Below are 19,687 nucleotides of genomic sequence, written 5' to 3' on the forward strand. Positions count from 1 at the left end.
GTCTTTGTGATCAGTTCAGGTAAAAATAAGAGAAAAAAAATGAACTTGTGGAGTTAAATACGCCAGCATTTGACCAAATATAGATGTTTCAGCCACTTAGCAGCCTTGTTTTGCATAAATATTCAAGCTCCTTAATAAACCCTCATTAGTACAGAGGTGCCTAATTGAAAACATCGCAACATATGACCTCACTAAACTTCTCCACACTCCGAGCAAGGAGCCACAAGAGATCTCTGTCTACACTATCTCCTCAATTTGTTTTAATTACCCCAACACTGAACTAAACTAAAATTACCAAAGCAATTACTGGCGAGTGCAAGGACACGGCACAACCCACTTGTAGCTTAGTGGGAAGCGCTGATATCTATAACAAGATCCAGCTCGGAGCAATCAGGATGTGAGCCGCGGCGCGAGGAGTGATCGCGGTTTGGTTATTAGATGTGTGCACATAAGAGCTGCCTGGCTTTAACAACTTGCAGTTTGTTCACAGTCAGTGGTAGCTGCTTACATTTTAGGGGTGATTAGAATTCTTCATGCATTAATGAGTAAACTAATCCTGCTTTCATTATGAACACTGGGCAGCTTTCACATGCCAAAAAATATTTATTTATTTATTTTGTTTCCCTGCACATGGCATCGTGTTTTGTCATCTCTAGCTTTTAATATTTTAGAGGTAACTCTAAATATGCTGTCTTTCTTTACGTGAAAGCTTCGTGTATGCGCTTTCCAAAAGGTATAGGATAGCTTTAAGCGAATGTGCATTGGATGTAAAACTTGCATCCCTGCTAGGAAGTGCATTCTGCACTATTTGGGTAAAAAGTGCCAATGCACTTTAAAAAATTGGATAGAGGTTAATGGAGTGCGTGCCTCTAGAGGGGGAAAAAGTAAAAGCTTTGGTATCACACAGCTTGGTTGATTTTTGGAGTGCATCTGAGTGCCATGCAGCACATGACTGAACTCGGAAATATTTCAGAAGAACAGCAGAGAGTCCAAAAAAAAGCCAGGATGACTGGAGTGGGAAATTATTCAAGTGATCATATGACGGTGATTCCCAGACAGACTTGCCTCACCTGATTTTCGAGATATCACTAATTGCAAGCTGTGGATATTGTACGTCTTTTCTTCCAGCAGCTGCAGAAGACAGAAACTCCTCCGTAGCATTGATTTCACATTAAAGATCAGTTAAATCGAAACTCGGTGTGCGTGCGTGTGTGTGTGTTCCTGGCCCCAGGCGCTAATGCAGTGTTTGAGGGGGTGACGATTTAGTTCGGGCGCCGTATTGGGACAGAGGGATCAATGGGGAGTTAATGAGTGCTGCATTCAACAAGAAGGCTGTGGGTGAATTGAATAAAATCATGTTGATGTCCAGAGGTGAAGGAGCAGCACATTCTGCTCCTTCATCATCTCTAAATGACCTGTTGAAATCAATGATTTTGATACAGTGGCATTACTCATTTCCAATAAAAATGATAGATGCATAAAATGCATCCATATCCCAGTCATATTGTCTGCTTTAGTCATTTCTTGCTTTTTACTTCTAGTATAAGCCTCTTTTCTGCTCTGGCTCCTGTTCTGTTGTATGTATTGATTAAAATATGGGTCAAGGGTCAGTGAGTGCTTACTTGGTAGGTTGTTGACAAGCTTACAGGCTGCTAGGACTAAGCATTACAAAGTGATGCCTTGCTCAAAGTTCCTGGTTATAGGACATTCTTGAATAAAACTATTGATGTTTCTGCAGTGGAACAAATGTTTACTGTGAAACCAGCCAGCATATTGTCAATACTGGATTTGGGGAATGGATATAAGTTCATCTTCTTTTTTCCCGTCTTCCAGTTCCTCCCTTTAGGGGTCTCCACAGCAGGTCATTTGCCTCCATCTCACCCTATCTTCCCCCGTCACACCAACTCTGCATGTCGTCTCTCACCACATCTATGAATCTTCTTTATGCTGTTTTTTTTCCTCCTGCCTTCCAGCTCCATCTTCAGCACCCTTTGTCCAGTATATCTATTTCCCCTCCTGTCTAATTCCAAACTGAGCTGTTCCTTTGATATAATAATTTCTAACCTTGTCCCTCCGGGTTACTCCCAATCAAAATCTTCAGCTCTGCTACCTCCTGTCTTTTTGTCAGCACCACCATCTCCAAACCATACATCATAGCAGGTCTCACTACCATCTTGTAAATGTTCACTTTCATTCTTGCTGCTACCTTTCTGTCACAAATCTCCCTTGACACTCGTCTCCACCCACTCCACCCTCCCTGCAGTCTCTTTTTCACCACTCTTGTGCACTGTCGGTTATTTTGAAAGGTTGACCCCAGGTATTTAAACTCGTCTACCTCCACTGCCTCTACTCATTGCATCTTAAGGGAATAGCCATAAGTGGTGACCTTTAAGAAAAAGTCATTGTATTGTGTACAGTGTTGTTCTGTCTTGATGCTCTTGTTCCCTCATAGAGCAACACAAGAAAAACTGAATCTTGCATTTTCACTATAGCATCTATAAAAAAGCCCAGTTTTTTAGTCAGGTACACAGAAGAGTATTGCTTGTGTTTATGTAAAAATAGGTTTTACTGAAATGATGACATAAGATTAATTCACATGATAAATACAGGAAGTTCACTTTTTTCTGGGCTCAGGTATTTTAGTTTTATCCATTGTGCTTCTAATTATGTTGTTTTTCTGTTCAAATATACTCTTTAAGAGTGCAACAGCTTTTCAGTAAGTCATTAGTAAGATATCTTAACACTAGAATATTTGTCTTAAACTTGAGTAATAAAAAAGGTATGAACAGGAATCATTGCATTCAGTAGTGCGTTTTTATTTCCCTTACTATTAAGAGCAACACATTTTTAAGCGAAACATAAAATATCTATGAACAAAAACTTAAAGGAGTAAAAAAAAGAAGGTTTTTTTTTTTAGTAGCCTAACGTCTGGTAGCTTGTGCGCATTTAAAGCTTAAAGGGTACGGCCACATCATCCACCTGTATTAAACATCAAGACTAATTGATGTCTTTCCCAACCAGCCTCCCTTCCTGAGGGAAGCAACAAAGATATAGGATATCTTTCACTGAAACTAATTCCGACATTGTGGTTCATCATCAACCAGGAGCGCGGACGTTGTTGCCACCATGTAAGATTATACAAGTCTGCCCCCTATTGACCAAAAACTTTTAAGACTCAAAATCTGAGGTTGCAGGGTTGAGGAATTTCAGCGCATTAAGATCTCCCCTTGGGTCTGATCGGTAGAGCAGATACTCTATCAGTTCTGTGGGTAACTGAAGGTCACAAATCGCACCCAGCCTCTTGTTGCCCACAGCTTTCCTGATGTGTAGTCGGCACAGCTGCATTAGAAGAGACACTCCTGGGGACACTCAGGGGAGAAGCATGAGCCATTATAGATGGTTAGCTTCTTGCTGCGCCACCAGGCCAGTGCAAAGTCTTGAGTGCAAAGTCTCGACTACCTCCTGCTTGTTTCAGAAGTCTCTCTGTCAGGCTGTTGGGCGGAGCGAGGTCCAGTGGCTGTCTGCCCTCTGAGTTCCTAAGGAAGAGATCCGCCCCATGTTCAAGCAGGACGGATGTCAACTCAGGGCTGGACTGACGGGCGGCGATGTGCAGAGGCGAGTCCCCAGACACACTGCTGTTCACATTTGCACCTGAAGAAAAGAAAAGGCCAAATAGGACGTCCCCACATTAAATGAAATAAAGCTTTTGTTGTGGTTCAGGTAAAGCTTTTCTTTGTTAGAACAGTTGAACAACCCAAGTCAGGAAAAAAACTGCTGTATTTTAATTTACAAGAATAAGGACAAGGAGTCCTGCAAAAGATGCTATTTCGTCTCCAAGTCTGGGATTACACGAAAAAACACAAAACCTGAAACCACAAGAGGACTGTGGTTTCTTGGCGCAACATGCAAGGTAGCTTGTGAAAGTACATGCAAATATACAGAGTAGATCTACTGTCTTAAAAGCCATGTTGGTACATGAAATATTGACATGATTTGGGTTTGTTTACCGCACACTGAGGTTTGAAGTACTGATGATATTTTTGCAAGACATCTTCACTTTAGTGCCTGAAACCTTTGCGCAGCACCATAGCATGGCACATATTTCCGTGTTATATACCTTTCTTGTTATTAAAATCCAGCCTCTACATTACCTGTACTGCTATTGTGTGTTATGTTTATGATATTACAAGAGTTTCTAAAGTAGCCCCTGCAGCTAACCTCCACCAAACAGGTCTAATAAGATAATTAATTATCTGCTCTATAAACCCAATCTACAACCCCTACTAATGCTGGCTCATGTGATGTTATGTGTACGGGTTTATCAAATTTTCCACAGCTCTGTCTGCAGCCGCAAAGGGTTTTATACGCAAGCTTTGTGTACGCTTCTCTCAATAAAATATTGAACACTAGACTTACACTCTGAATATCGCACAATGGAGCACCACTCTCTTTTTGCCATTGAAAAGGTCTCAAAGTCTTCCACCAATTGATAAGATATTGGAAGAATGGATATTCTTTGAGCAATAAAAGTTCAAATGAGAAGCTTTCTTACCCAGCTGCAATAGTTTCCTCACGGTGCTCAGATGCTGATTGGAGCAGGCAATCTGGAGAGGGGTTCCTAACTTGTCAACATGCTGATCCACATCTGCTCCGTACTGAACAAGAGGTTCAATGCACTGAGGATGACCTAGGGAGAGGAAACAAAAATCACCACAATGATAAGAAATGTTCTTGAAAGGCTCTGCTGTAAAAATCGGCTTTTGCCTGCCATCCAAGAGATTTTGGCACTTCTGCCAGGATAGATTTTTCACATATCTGAGTCTGACCTCGAACCTTTTGTTGCAGCTATGTGAATTGGAGAACTGGACTGGCTGGTACCCAGGGAAGCAGCTCCATGTTGAAGAAGCAGCGATACACAGGTCACGTGCCCCTGAGCACATGCTTCTGTCAGGGCAGTTTTTCCATCCACAGTTGAGCTGTTTACCTGATGCATGGTGATATAGCAATAAGGTTAACAATGAATCAAAAAATCTCTGAAAATATTTACACATGTTTTGGTTTGTTTAGTTACTTATTCTTACTGTCTTAGAAGGACTGTGACTACATCATTTCTTCAGGGATTATTACAAATTTCTGACTCTGATTCTCATTCTAAAAATGGTGGTTGGACAAATTTGGCTTTATATCAGCTGATGTTTGTTATTGTCCATGCACGACTGTGGCTGTGTATTCGGTTAAATTCTTACTGCAGTCTCCCATCAATAAGTTAATATTGGCAATAATTGACATGGTTGTTATGGGAATGAACTGTGAGTCTCTTTCAAGCAAAAACTGACAACATACCGTCTTAAATTTGAGATTCTCATGAATTCAGCCAAAAACCACAAATAAACCAACACCACATGATGATGATGCTTTACTGACATTTGCACCGTTTTCCATCAGAAGCTTGGCACAAGCCGTGTGACCTTGTGTACACGCCCCATGAAGGGGTGAGACCATATCCAGAGTGTTCAGATTTACACATGCACCCTGTGAACAAAACACAGCACATTTAGAGTCATTGAGGTAGATGCACATGGCAACTTTTGGAAAGCAAGCTGCCATATGAGGACACAGTCGCCTTATTAAAGGTTTCACATCATAGTGAGAAACACATGGTTATTTAACATCCAATATTATGAAGGCAACTTTTTTTTTCTTTTAGCACAACTTACAATATTCAGTTAAACTGTACCTGATCAATGAGCTTTTGCAGGGTGAGGAGACGTCCGTTAAAGGCTGCTTCGTGAATTGGAGACCAGTCTGATTCAACATCTTTGTGCAGACAAATAAAATAGTTACTTAACTTAGAAACCTACCTGCATAGGTACATGAATACATTAGAAGACCGGATGAAAGTCTCTGCATAAAGCAGTAAATAGAGCCCAGCTGCAGTGTGAGCTTGCACTGCCAGCTACTACTCACCACTCATCAAAGGGTTTGAGAAAAAAACAGTTCCACTTTGACATGTAGGGTCTCGCGGAGTGTTTTTCTGTCCAGCAGACATAACTCACAGTGTGGGTTCAAAAGCTCCTCTGTGGCCCGGTTGTCTTTCGCCACAGCCTTTGGAACCTAAACTGAACTGTGTCTAACTAGGAGTTAAATATATTTTGTCCTCATTTGTTTTGTTTTGATTTTTTCAGTAGATATGTGACTGACCTTGGCTCTGTCAGTGTTATTTCCTGTCACACAAAGTGTTTGCCATTCAGGAAGCAGGCTAGTTTCAAGTAGCAGTTTAGTCTCAGCCAATGGAGGTGCAGAAAACGAGAGAAAGACGCCTGTTGAGCAGGTCTGTAGTTTGTGTGTAATATGACACTGTACCTCCACACCCATCCTCTCCAGCAGGAAACATGGGCGGCATTGAAGGGGGGGATGGGGTGGAGATTTAAAACGCTAGATCTCCTCCCCATCCCCCCTTCAACTTTAATAAAGGGAAATTAATATTCGGTGTTTATTATAAAGTTGTGCCCCCCTCAGAAAAATATTATGCATCATTGGTTTAAAAACTTGGAGGCAAGAGTGACTTTCTACATTTAAAGAATTTGATTTCCATGCAGTATATTGTTTCCAGTTATCAGATATAATAAGCCCTTTAAAATTATTCCCAGATTTTATGACTTTGGTTACATTTTCTTGAAAATTGTTACTTGACATAAAGCACTCACTTTATTGCAACTGGTTTGTTAAAAGTGGCTCTAATCATTTTGAAAGTTGCTTCAGCAATAACGCTTCATGTCATGGTATATTATTGGATTTTCTGAGGTGACTGAGGTCCTTTGATATTTGTGGGATGATGCTCTGGATGCTTTATGAGTCTGCGGTGACCAGTGCCATCCGCTACGCTGTGGTATGCTGGGGCAGCAGACTGAGAGTAACAAGCATCAGACAGACTCAACAAACTGATCCACAAAGCCCAGTAATGTTTTGATGGTGGTGTTAGAAAGGAGGATGTTGTCCTGGTTTGTTTACCACATAACATCACAGGAAATCATTCCTACCTGTGGCCATCAGTCTTTACAACTTCACCCTGTGACACAGTTTTTTTTATTCCATATAGTATTTTTACGAAATAATTACAGTCATTGCACATGTGACATGAGACACAGAGAGCAAAGGAAAGCAGCAAAATGGTACCAAAGACTTTCATACACTCTGCAATCTCATTTTTATTTGTGGGGATGGCCAACAGTTTCAGAGGAAGGAAGTCACATGGAGAGAAGCTCAAAATATAATACACACACAGACTTTCCTGCTAAGGATTTCATTCCTCAGCTGAATGTTGGTTGTTGATGTTTTAATGGTTCAGACCTCGTGTATTAGAACCTTTGACTTGGCAAAACTGAACTTTTTTTGACATGAGTTGGTGTACTGCTGACCTTTCCTTTAGTTTAGCACACCCACTGGTCCATTTTCCATTCTAGAGTTGCCTCCACTGTTCATGTATAAATTGCTTAACACCTTTTCTTACCCAAAAGCAACCTTCTTTTTAAAATTTCTTACCTAATATTATTTACATTACAGCTGAAAAGTAAATACGTTTAGACCTGGACACAGTAAATGTGTTACTTAATTATTACTGGTCTGTGTCCTGTGTGAATTACAGAAAATAAAATCTGTAATCAATCATGGTAGCAGCTAATTCATTTAAATTATTTATTAAAATGTATTTTGCATAATGTAAGAATTGCACATTACATCAGCTGAATTCTTTAGAGCGACAGTAAGAATATATGCAGACCAGCAGAGGGCAGTCACAGAGAGCAGATGTTCTAAGCAAATCAATACTGTAATTGTATTCCTATGGGAGCTGTTAATCTCTGGCAACAGGCTACACACTCGCTGTACAATTGACTTTGTGCCTTGTCAGGGAAAGGTGCATATGGATTAGAAAAGCTCTTTGCAAACTGAATGAATGCCCTCTCTGTATTTCAGAATAATGAAGGCCCTTGATGCTTTGTTCTCCAAATAAATCTGCTTCAAATGTCCACCAGTTTTCTCAGATCTCAGGCCAGGCAAGCAGATCCAGCAGCTATGACCTCTCCTGTATTTGGACTTCATACAAGACTCAGCTAACCCATGCAAGCACAGTGCACCACATGTCAGCTTTTCTGTCTGGAATCTAAGAAATGGGGTGAGACCATTTAGACCCAAGCTTTCCGTGCTCGTGGATCACGTTTTAGTTATAACAGGGCATAGTGCAGATACGACTCGATTCGACTAGGAAAAATGTAAACAAATAGATAAACTCAAAGCACTTAGGTTTAGTTGTTTACTGATCACATGGTACAGCTCACCAGAGGACCATTCACAGCCCACCAAAAGGTGGAGGAGTCCTAGTTTATGCATGCAGATATGAAGGGGTTTGCATCACCTCCAGGAGGAGGGCATCATGGATTTTACTCATACATACAGATGGATGGATAGATAGATCTTCTGCCTTTACAGAGAACACTTCTTAATCACGTGTTGTGTCAAAAAGCGATCAACTAACAAAAAGTAGTTTCCTGTATTTGCCTAAAAACTGATGTGACTTGTTGGTCTATAATCTCTCAAACATATCTATGATGAATGATATCAGGTCATTCTGAGCCAGAAAGAGAATTCAAGTCACAAGGTAGAAGCTGCAGTCAATTTTTTGGCAAACAGACTTTTATATATCCTTTATTCATCTGGGTAAAAACTGTCATTAACATTAAAAATGTCTTTTTCAAAAGAGCTCTGGCTGAGAGGGCAGCGAAAGATCAACAAATACAACATCACGGTTCTATGAAGATATTTTAAATGGCCAAAGAGGCCTGAATTGATTATAATGCGGGTACAATAACGCAGAGCCATAAAGGACATTTCTTTTTTATATGTGTAACACCTTTTATAAATCCAATGGACTACAGTCTGTTTAACAAAATAAGCAAATATATTACACATAAAAACGCACAGAAACATCAGAAATCACTTTTAGGCACAACACCTGTCCGGCTTTAAACCTTCGGCTGTCCAAGAGACTGACAGAGATTAAATGTATGGGGATGTCTGTGTGGTATTTCACGTCCTTTGGAAAAAAGTTTTATTTCTCTAATGAACGGAATTAGTCATGCAAAGGGGTTAACAGCCAAATCCATTTGGACAGAAATGGGGACTGATTGGTTGATTTACATATATTTTTATACACTAATGTAAAGATAATATAATAAGATCATATTGTTGTGATGTTTTGTGCATTTGCGGGCTTTTCTGTAAAGCATTTAAACTGATACATAAATACACAGAGTACTGTGATGAGGCCACCCCTTTTAAGACCTTTTCAAACAACGGCGCTTTGTCGGATTCTTGCTTTGTGTGACACAGTTAAGCTACAACTGCAGGGATTAAATGGAAGCACATGATGATTCAGCCCCGTGATTTCTCAGTTGGGTCATGGACTCAGTCATTTCCTCTCATTTTCTTTTCTTTGTCTTCTTTCTTCTGACACGGTAGTTCATTTTCTTCCTTTCTCTTTCTCCCCGCTGCTCTTTCCTTCAGTCCATCATGGCATCCCCGCGGATGGAGACTTTCTGCTGCCCGAACCGAGACGCAGCGACAGAGTTTGTGGTCACTTTTCAGCCCGTCTTATTCGGCGCTTTAAGTCTGGGAAGCGCAGCTTTAAGCCTCTTATTCGCTATTTTACAAATTCTACCAAAACGCAAAGGATACAGAAGACTCGGGCAGTATCCTCTGCCAAGGCCTGCGTCCTCCTCGCGGATATTGTTCATCATCAGTATATGTGACATACTGGGATGCACAGGTAGAGAAGAAACTGCTGGCACTGACCTACTTTTTCTCTTCATAGTTGAGGCAAAGAGCGAGTTAGTTTTCGCAGCGTGGTTTTGCTTGCTGGATCTAATTACGCACGCACATATTTTCCTTTTAACCCCTTTGTTGCACTGCATTGCATAGGTGCAACTATGAGAAATGTGTCTGTTAAAGGAAAAGTGTGAGATTTAATCTGCAACAGTCGATGCTACATATATTTTTACAAGATAAAATGTGTGCCCAGGGTCATGAATTTAATTAAAATCAAAAGAACGAATCGGGATCCTCTCATGTGAGTGATGAAATAACTCAGAACAACTGCTGCACTTATAGTTGGCCTAGATTGATTGGAATGCGGCGGATTTCTCAAAGTATCCAGTCACACAGGGATGATACGATAGTCTTTCCAAATAAAATTGTAAAAAATTGTAAATAAAAACAGTATTCAGTATGATTGTTTAGATTATTTCATATGCATTTTTGTTGAAATCCTTAACTGTGAGGAAGCAATTATTGTATTTTGAAAATTGTTTGTATTTTGAATTTGATGCCAGCACATTTTTCTAAGTGAGTGACAGGAAAGTATTGTAGGGGCCAGTTTCCTTCACATACTTTTTCACCAACTATTATTTTTTGATGTTTGAGAAAATGCAGGGTTTGGTTTGACATTGTCTTGCTGAAATAAGTAAGGCCTTATAAGATCTTTCCAGTGCCTTTATGTGAATCTTTCGTCACTAAATGGGCCTTCACGGAACAGTTAGTAGAGCATGATTGCATGGTATGCAACAGTGAGTTTTCCACTTCGCCTATGCCCATCTTAAATGAGCGTGACCCAGAGTTGGCACCAGTGTTTCTGGATCTTGTATGTATTTTTTTTCCTTTGCATTGTAGAGTTTCAGCTTACATTTGTGAATGCAGCAATAAACTGTGCTGTTGGCCAGTGGTTAAAGTTAGTGTTAATATCTAAGTCACTATTTAGTTCTTTGAAAGCTTGTTTTTGACATTCATAAATTGAAATTTTGTACTATGATCTCAAATTGTTGACTTAGTAACTCAAAAATGTAGACTTCTGGTTGGCTCTTTTTTATAGCTAAAATAAGCTTCCACAGTTTCTTGGGATTTCAACTATTCAGTATAGTTTTTGACTTTGTTGAATCGAGTAGTCTGCATCTTCTGAATTTTTGATGCTATTACATACTGTAAAGAATGCAACCATATTCTTTGAATTGTTATATTGAGAAATGTTATTCTTGTAGGCAGTCTATCAAAGAGTGGCGAACCCCTCCTGAGATGCTCTCTGAGTACTTATGATGTTGCTAATTAATAGAGTGAGCGGATATCAACAAAGTAAACGTGGGCCAGACAGTGTTTGTCTGGAACAAAGTGGGACTCATGAACAATGCTGGAAAGTGGTCAAGTATATTATATTTTAACATTTCAAACTCACTGGTATTTGAGCTGCTGTTGAGTCTGGTAACAGTCTTTGGGTTTCAGAAGGAGTGCAAACAAAGAGAAAAAACTTTATATCTCAGTATTGTTTTATTCTCTTTTCCATCATATTTGCCAACATCTGCAAAACCTGTGATTTTCTGGTGACTTGTAACTTTCACTGATGGCATGCCATTAGATGGGCTAACCTTCATTTGCCTTCCCTTTACAAGCATGGGGTAAAAGCCAGACTTTAGAAATGTGCATGTACTGTGAACCAGTCACAATGTGGGACATTGTCTCAAGATGTAGGACAAGTGGACAAGGAATCACCATACAAATTGACCTATTAGTTGTTCAAACTGTTGTTTTTCTGGTCTTTTGTTGCCCCGGTCTGAACAGGCATTAAATCCAGAATGGACATGTCATTAAAGCTTTAACGTTTAATCTTTTCATTTAAACAAAGATTTTAAATGTTTTAAATTGTATACTTTAATTTCTTTAACTTAAATTTTACACAGCATCCCAACCTTTTTTTCCCTAAATGGGTTGATTTCTGTGTACTTTGTGCCCATGGAGATTCATGCACCGCTGCAGGGTAGCAGCTCGAAACCCGCTGATGACACAGATTAAAATGAAATACAGAACAGTAATAAAGATTCTGGGAGTGCTTCCATTGTTCCATCCTGCAGTGAAGCTAGGAAATTTCATGGAGGAAATGGAAACACCCTTATAAAACACACCTGGTGGGCGTTAATATTTCCACACTGTAAAATAACTCTTGAAAGGACGCTGCCACTTAATCTAATTAGTCAAAGCACTTAATAATAAAAGCTGAAAATAATAAATCTGAGGTGTTTTAAAAGTAATGGAACCCAGACCAAGTTTACATCTCCTGGTAATGTTTTCGCCTTCTTGTTTTTGAGTTAATTATATTTGCTTGCAAAGCGGGATTTCCTCCTCAGCAGTTACAATTAAAGATCATGCACTGTTTCCTTCTTGCAGGTGTCATTGTAAGATCATCTGTGTGGCTAGGTCTGCCAAACATCGTCGACCACATCTCAGTAGTCAACAACACCGATGTCTGGCCAGAAGTCTTCTGCGTAGGCAGCGCAGTATGTATTTTTTTTGCAATAGTGAGATACACTTATATATACCTTGATAACACAGATCTTGCAAGCAGAGATGTGTAGTTAATAAGACAAAAGGATAGCAATAACTTTTACATTAGAAAAATTATTGTAGAAAAATACACTTAGATTTGTTCATTCCAATAATATTCACTTCACGGACAGAAGTCATTTTGTTTAATGCACCCTCACACATGACACGTGACACAAATAGCTGATAAGCCAAGTAAACAACATATCTTTATCAGTTATTATGATCTGTAAAATAAGTGTAAGGCATTCAATTTATGTGTTGCAGATGTGGATCCAGTTGTTTTTTAGCGCTTCTTTCTGGTGGACCTTTTGTTATGCGGTTGACGTCTTCCTGGTGGTGAAAACATCTGCAGGAATCAGGTTCCCCCCATTTCACCTTCCATTCGCAATTCATTATCACCTTAGCTTCTCCTCTGATAGGATGCAAGATGAAGCAGCATATTTTTACCAAGCAGAGTGTGAAACATTTTTCTCTCACAATGCTCAACTGCCACCTGTATTTTTATATTTTGGTTTTCACAAGATAAAACTGGTTTGAATCAACTCTTTTATTCTAAACTAAAGGTGCAGGTTTCCATGCTGTCTATTGTTGTTATAAAAGTCTGAGTTTTACAAGTCTCTCGTACTTCTCTCCCCAATCAGTCCTATTCAATTGCATTTTGTACAACAAATAAATGGGGGAAAAATATCCTCAAGATAAAGAACGACAACATGTAGTGTGAGCTTGGTCTCATGACTTTGTTTTTTTTCTTCTCCCCGAACAGCACCATTATACTCTACCACATGATTACATGGGGCCTGGCTGTGCTGCTGTGTGTTGAAGGAGTGGCCATGCTGTACTATCCATCTATTTCTGAGTAAGATACCACTGACTGCTGTCCTGCTGACAGGCACATTTAAGCATCCGTTGGTGGAAAAATAGAAAATTAACATTTTCGTGTTCACATATTAACAGCCACAATAAAATAACAGCAGAGAACTTATCAAACATATCAGTGGTTCTAACATGTCTTAAAAAACGTCATTATTTCCATAGAAAAAGTCTGCTGTTGTATGGCTATTATTAAGTATTAAGTACAGCATTTTCTGACGTAGAGAAATAAATACAATAATTCTGTTAACTATCACAAAGTTGATTTTTGATGCTGAATGAACTATTTCTCATATGTTTTTTTTCTTCTCCCAGCTGTGAGCAGGGCCTCCAACATGCTATTCCTCACTATGTCACCACATACGCACCGATGCTGCTCGTTCTCATAGCCAACCCTGTGTTTTTTAATCGGACCGTATCTACTGGTGAGTTCCTCGCTCTCGAATTTCTCTGACAAATGCAACTTCTTACACATGTAAATGAGGGGAAATAAGATGCTTTCTCATCTCTCTCGCCTAGTGACATCTTTGCTGAAAGGACGACAAGGAATCTATACGGAAAATGAGAGACGGCTGGCGAATGAGATAAAAATACGCTTCTTTAAAATTATGCTGGTGTTCTTTATTTGGTAAGTTAAAAACTAGTTTTGGGAAGGAAAAAAGTGCTTCTTGCTATGTAGTAAATATAAAGCCGGCAGCCTGTTAACATAGACAGGAAATGCATTGTTAAGATGAAACAAAATGAACCTATCCACAGCCGTGACACTCACAAATTAACATGTTAAATCACCTTTGTTTGACCCATGAACCGCACCGTATAATACAGAAAAATCTCACTTGATTTCTGAGCTGAGTGAACACTTTCCTAAAGAGTTTCTGGTCTCGTTTCCTTTTTTCGTGTCTCTTTTAACGCAAAATAGCATCATTTTATAAAATCATGGTACTGTTTGGATTAAAAATGGACAATTATAGAGTGCAGCTGCCAAGTGGTTTAGAAGTTGTTACCATATCAGTGTGACATGTCCTCAATTTCTCATTCAGCTCCACCCCTCAAACCTAACCAAGTTTCATGGTGACTATGTACAAAACAAAATGGCAAAGAGTCCACTGAACTTTAAGAACAACCTAAGTGTTTCCATAGGAATTAAGAGGGTAAGCCGTAGCCAGGCACTGTTAATTCAGTTCAATTCAATGTTATTATACAGCATCAAATCACTAACAACAGCTGTTTCAAAGTAAAGACCCTACAATAATTGGGAGAAAGCCCCAACTCTCAAACGACACCCTGTGAATAACCTGTGAAGTTTATTCTGTGAAGTTTTGGTAGCTTGCTGTGCTGAAGCATCCAGGTGTGTGTAAACAATGCCACAATTCCCCAGGAAATTCAAAATACAGACCCCATGCAATGCTCAGATTAATTGCAAACACCCATTAGCCAGATATCAGACTCTACAGGCCTCATTTAGCATGTCAAATGTTAAAGTTCACAACAGTACGATGAGTAAAAGACTAAACTTGTATGGCTTATTTTGAAGGCTTGACAGAAGAGATCCTCTTTGCTCTAAAAGGAACATGGCAGCATAGCCTAGGTTTAACTTGGATCTGAACAAACCACAAGACTGGGACAATGTGGACAGATGAGACCAAAGTGGTTGAATGTTTGGACATAAGTCACAGGACCTTAAGTCAAAGGACATCTCATGCCAACTTGAAGCACTGTGATGGATGGGTGATGATTTGGGAGGTTTTGCAGGGACAGGACCTGGGCACCTTGCAGTCATTGAGTTGCTCATGAACTCCTCTGAATATCATAATATTAAAATGTCTGTGAAATGAGTGAAATGTAAGGCCATCTGTCATACTAAAGTTTGGCTGAAAAAATCTAAAACAGAACAGTTAAAAAAGAAAAGAGTGTTGCGATGGCCCGATTCCAGACGTCAATGCTGAAACACATTAAGAGAGCTGTGCATAAACAAATGCCTACAAACCTCAATGAACTGAAGCAATGATGTAAAGAAGATGGGGTTGAAATTCCTCCACACTGATGTGAGAGACTGCAAAGGTCATACAGAAAACAATTACTTCAAGTTATTGTTGCTAAAGGTGCTTCTACAAGCTATTGAATCATGGGGTGCACTTATTTTTCCACAGGACTGCATAAAATAATGAGAAACCTTTTTCCCATGACTGTATGCCCGTCTTTTATATACTGCCTAAGGTTTAAAAACCAGAATGTAAAAAACATGTTGTAGTTTTATGGATGGGTGATCCAGACTAATTCTTTCCACTGACAGCAAATTATCAGTCTTGGCTAGTTTTTTGGCAACTTCACACTGTAAGAAAGGCCAGGTTATATTTCAGAGGCTAGGTCGAGAAGTTATGTGGTATATAACCCCCCCCCCCCAATAATCTAGTATTCTTTTAATAACTGAAATTTAACTGCATTAAATTTTGTGTTTATGAGGATGAACCTGAGGGCAAATTGATTTTTAAAACTCACACAGTCACAGAAACTAAAGCCAAGCCAGCTTAAAGATTTCAGTATTTCAATTTCAGTAGACAGGCCAAAACATGCAAAACAATTATTTGTGATTTCAAACTTTTTACTACCTAACCATTATGTCTTTTCAATGATTTTTAAATAAGAAACATCGTTAATATTTTAATGTTCTTCTAATAAGATGTGGGGGGTTTTTCTTCTCCGATGTTTTAGCTGGGTTCCCAACATCATTAATGAGAGCCTCCTCTTCTACCTGGAGATGCAGACAGACATCAGTGACAATAGTTTGAGGAATATCAGGAACACAGCGCTCATCACATGGTTTATCATGGTGGGTTTTAACAGGAAACCAGCGTACAGCACGCTACTTTAACCTGCATGCAATGCCTTGAAAACCTTTATATTCCACTCTTTCAGGGTATACTGAATCCCATGCAGGCTTTCCTTAACACCCTGGCCTTTCATGGCTGGACAGGCTTTGACATTGACTTCAGCCTGCAGCAGAGGAGGGAGCTGGTCTGGGACTCTGTCTCTACTTCAGCAGCTAACATGACTTCCCATAACCCTGTGGTGGGAACTACTCTGCTTTACCAGAGTCACGTCCAGGAATCACAGAAGAACATGATGGGAAACGGGCAACAGCACTCTGATGCCATCAGCGTCCTCTCAGAAGGTAAACGGCATGTCAATGGTGGTAGCAGCTCGCCAGTATATCAGGGCTGGTGATGCTAAAAAGATATCAGCATCATATACTGTACGGGCTACCTCCCCTTAATATGAAGTACGGTTTAGTATTTTCTTTGAGATCTGAGTAGTTATGTTTTGTCTTTTTTAAAATAAATTAGCTTTATCAAGGTGTTGCAGTGGCCTAGTCACAGTAGAGAGCCACTAAAGCAGACATAAAGCTCGCTGTGATTCATTTTAAATAGAATTTTATATTGTAGTGCAGTACTGTAGCCGACTCTTGCTGGGTGGAACCATGAATCATGTTGTGACGTTACGCAACACCCTCCACAATTGTCTTAATTTCTTTTTTTTTTATTTGTACTGAATGCAACAGCAATGGGAAACTGCAGAGCACAGGAAGTTAAAGATTTTCTGTGGAGAATGAGCTAAAGTGATTAGAACTTTGCTGCTATCGCTCTGAATGTGGTGCTTTATTTATAGATGACTGACATGCTGTGTAATTTCATCAGCTGCAGTTTTTCAAGGTGCTACTCTGGTGCCAAGCTATCACACAGCGCATTAAGTGCAGATAATAAACAGAGCAGTGGAAGCCAATAAGAAAGAAAAACAGGTAGAATACATCACTCTGTCTGATCCTGACTTTGAGCCAGGAAAAATAATGAGATTAGATTCTGCATATATACTTTCAACAGCCACTTTATTAGGTACGCCTGTTTAACTGCTTGATGTAAATATCGAATCAACCAATCACATGACAGAAAATCAATACATTTAGGCATCCAGACATTATTAAGAAGATATACTGAAGTTCAAAGTGAGCATCAGAATGGGGAAGAAAGGTGATTTAAGTAACTCTGAACATGGCATTATTATAGGTGCCAAAGGGGCTGGTCTGAGTATTTCAGAAACTGCTGACCTTCTGGCATTTTCCCACACAACCATCTCTAGGGTTTAATGTCCAAAAGAGAGAAAATATTCAGTAAGCAGCACTTCTTTGTATGAAAATGCCTTCTTAATGCCAGCAGTCATAGAAGAGTGACTCCTTCAAGCTGCTAGGGAGGGAACAGTAACTCAAAATAACTATGGCAGAAGAGAACACATCAAACCTGGAAGCAGAGGGGCTACCACAGCAGAAGAATAGACTTTGGTGCCACTCCTGTCAACTAAGAACAGGAAAGTGAGGCTACAGTTTGCAGAGGCTCAGCACAATAGAAGATTTATTTTTAAATGTAAAAATAATAAAGTTGCCTGGTCTGATGATTCAGAAAAGCTGGGATTTGGCATAAACAACATGAAAGCATGGATCAATCCTAACTTGTATCAAAGCTCAGGTGGTGTAATGGTGTGGGGCATATTTTCTTGTCACATTTTGCCCCCGTTATTATTAGCTAAGCGTTTAAATGCCACAGCCTGCCTGAGTATTGTTGCTGACAATGTTCATCTGATCATGACCACAGTGTACCCATCTTCTCACGGTTGCCTCCATCCCCATGCTTCCTGTCAAGACTCAGATTTCTCAAACTGATTTCTCGAACATGACAAGGAGTTCACTGTACTCAAATGGCCTCCACAGTCACCAGATCTTAATCCAATAGAGCACCTTTGGGATCTGGTGGAACAGGAGATTTGCATTATGGATGTGGAGCTAACAAATCTGCAGCAACTGTGCGATGCTATCATGGCAATATGAAGCAGAATCTGAGCAATGTTCCCAGCACCTTGTTGATTCCTTGCATGAAGAATTAAGGCAGCTCTGAAGGCAAAAGAGGGTCTAACCCCGTACAAGTGAGGCGTACCTAATAAAGTGTTCGATATAGTATGCCGATTACATCGAAAAAAGAAAATGACGAGTTCATTCTTTGACTTTCCAGCAATGTATTTCACAAACAAGTTTGCAACTTACTGTGACGCACTGCTTCACATTTGCTCTGTGATTCATTCTCTGCTAGATGCGCTAAAAAAGGATGTGAAAATTGCAAAAGGAATTGAAGCTGCTCTGCTGGACAAGCTGTGATAACACAATTTTCAATTTATGCTAAGCATCCATCAATCTGCATCAGCTTATTAAAATGAAAAAAAAAATTGTATCAAATACAGCAACACCAATTAGTCTATAATTTGACATCAGTGCACAATATAGCAGCAATTCTAACTTATAATTTGAAGAGATTATAACGCTATGGTCCCTCAAAAGCTGTTTTAAAGTTCAGCTGACTTTTCATTGTGAATATTCAAACTTTATATGCCAAGTCCTTTTGAATATCGTGGAAACACCTCCCAGTTATATCTATATGTACTGTAGCTCAACACTTATGTGCATTTTGCAGCATATGCATGTTATTTTTATCCCTGAGTGACAATTGTGCACCGTACACCTCATGGACAAAATCCTTTCAATGCTTTGTACCACCAGTGTCCCTGACATGTTAAGTATATAAAAATAAAGTTAATCTTTGAAAGAATATGTTTTTTCCCCCCATTCTTGTTTATAGACCATGTTTTTTTAATGCATTTAAAAACCACAAATCATCATTTCCACATTAAAAGCTGCATGGAAAGATATATGTTAACACAACTACGCAGTTTTGATAAGCTGAGGTGGTGTAATGCGCAGAAGCACCAAGTAATCTACCCCTATTTTGTCTTGCTAGGTTCAGAGTCTAGTACAGTTGAAATCCACATTTCCAGCGAGCTACAAGACTATGAGGATGTAGACGCTGACGGAGAATCCTTGGAGAACTCTGTGAGGCACTAACTGGGGTCGTCCACAAACCACCTTCCTCCACTTTGCTGCACCCATTGTTTTTGTAGTCACTTTTTTGTAGATGGTCTCCCATTAAGCCTTTGTTTTCCTGCTGAGATTTGAACTGGTCATGAGTTTCATTATTTGGTATGACAGACTAAGCCTCATTCCTGAGTCCAATCCTTTTTTTTTTTTTTTTTTTTTAAATCCCTCTCCATAAAAAGGAAAAATAAAAGTGCTATGTTTCAGACCCATCAACTCAACAGTCCCAGAAAGAACACGGCTGACCTTTAAAAGTACTTTAAGTGCTTCTTTAAATTAGATACACTGATTTTGTGACAAGAATCATTTTCATTAAGCTGTAAAAGCCCCACAAAATGAAATAAGCTAAATAACTAATCTTAAAACAAAGTTATTGTATTTCCAGGTGTCCATGTTGTATTTTTACACACATGTATTTCATGC

General features: G+C 39.4%; 2 protein-coding genes across 2 annotated transcripts; one reads left to right on the forward strand and one right to left on the reverse strand.

The window, feature by feature from the left end:
• Nucleotides 1-66: 66 nt before the first annotated feature.
• On the reverse strand, nucleotides 67-6,281 carry LOC134644352 (ankyrin repeat and SOCS box protein 9-like). The gene is made up of 7 exons (XM_063497337.1): nucleotides 5,968-6,281; nucleotides 5,738-5,817; nucleotides 5,425-5,532; nucleotides 4,834-4,984; nucleotides 4,553-4,687; nucleotides 3,460-3,651; nucleotides 67-3,359 (listed from the first exon to the last, which is right to left on the reverse strand). Exons 1-7 carry the CDS (start codon nucleotides 6,047-6,049, stop codon nucleotides 3,169-3,171), a joined length of 939 nt encoding a protein of 312 aa, XP_063353407.1. The 5' UTR covers nucleotides 6,050-6,281; the 3' UTR covers nucleotides 67-3,168.
• A 2,982-nt stretch (nucleotides 6,282-9,263) lies between these two features.
• On the forward strand, nucleotides 9,264-19,436 carry gpr143 (G protein-coupled receptor 143). Its single transcript, XM_063497821.1, has 9 exons — nucleotides 9,264-9,823; nucleotides 12,265-12,374; nucleotides 12,688-12,782; nucleotides 13,187-13,279; nucleotides 13,609-13,718; nucleotides 13,813-13,921; nucleotides 16,006-16,123; nucleotides 16,210-16,465; nucleotides 19,131-19,436. The coding sequence occupies exons 1-9, from the start codon at nucleotides 9,568-9,570 to the stop codon at nucleotides 19,232-19,234; spliced, it is 1,251 nt and encodes a 416-aa protein (XP_063353891.1). The 5' UTR covers nucleotides 9,264-9,567; the 3' UTR covers nucleotides 19,235-19,436.
• The last annotated feature ends 251 nt before the right edge of the window (nucleotides 19,437-19,687 follow it).

The sequence above is a fragment of the Pelmatolapia mariae genome, linkage group LG16_19, assembly GCF_036321145.2.
Source record: "Pelmatolapia mariae isolate MD_Pm_ZW linkage group LG16_19, Pm_UMD_F_2, whole genome shotgun sequence".
In the NCBI taxonomy this organism is placed as follows: domain Eukaryota; kingdom Metazoa; phylum Chordata; class Actinopteri; order Cichliformes; family Cichlidae; genus Pelmatolapia; species Pelmatolapia mariae.

Coding starts and splice junctions, on each gene's coding strand:
- LOC134644352 (XM_063497337.1), bottom strand. CDS start 6,049: ATGTCTGCTGGACAGAAAAACACTCCGCGAGACCCTACATGTCAAAGT. Junction 4,985..5,424: donor TGATGGAAAACGGTGCAAAT/GTCAGTAAAGCA, acceptor ACCATGCATCAG/GTAAACAGCTCAACTGTGGA. Junction 3,652..4,552: donor GAGGAAACTATTGCAGCTGG/GTAAGAAAGCTT, acceptor TCTTTTCTTCAG/GTGCAAATGTGAACAGCAGT.
- gpr143 (XM_063497821.1), top strand. CDS start 9,568: ATGGCATCCCCGCGGATGGAGACTTTCTGCTGCCCGAACCGAGACGCA. Junction 12,783..13,186: donor AAAACATCTGCAGGAATCAG/GTTCCCCCCATT, acceptor CTCCCCGAACAG/CACCATTATACTCTACCACA. Junction 13,719..13,812: donor TAATCGGACCGTATCTACTG/GTGAGTTCCTCG, acceptor TCTCTCGCCTAG/TGACATCTTTGCTGAAAGGA.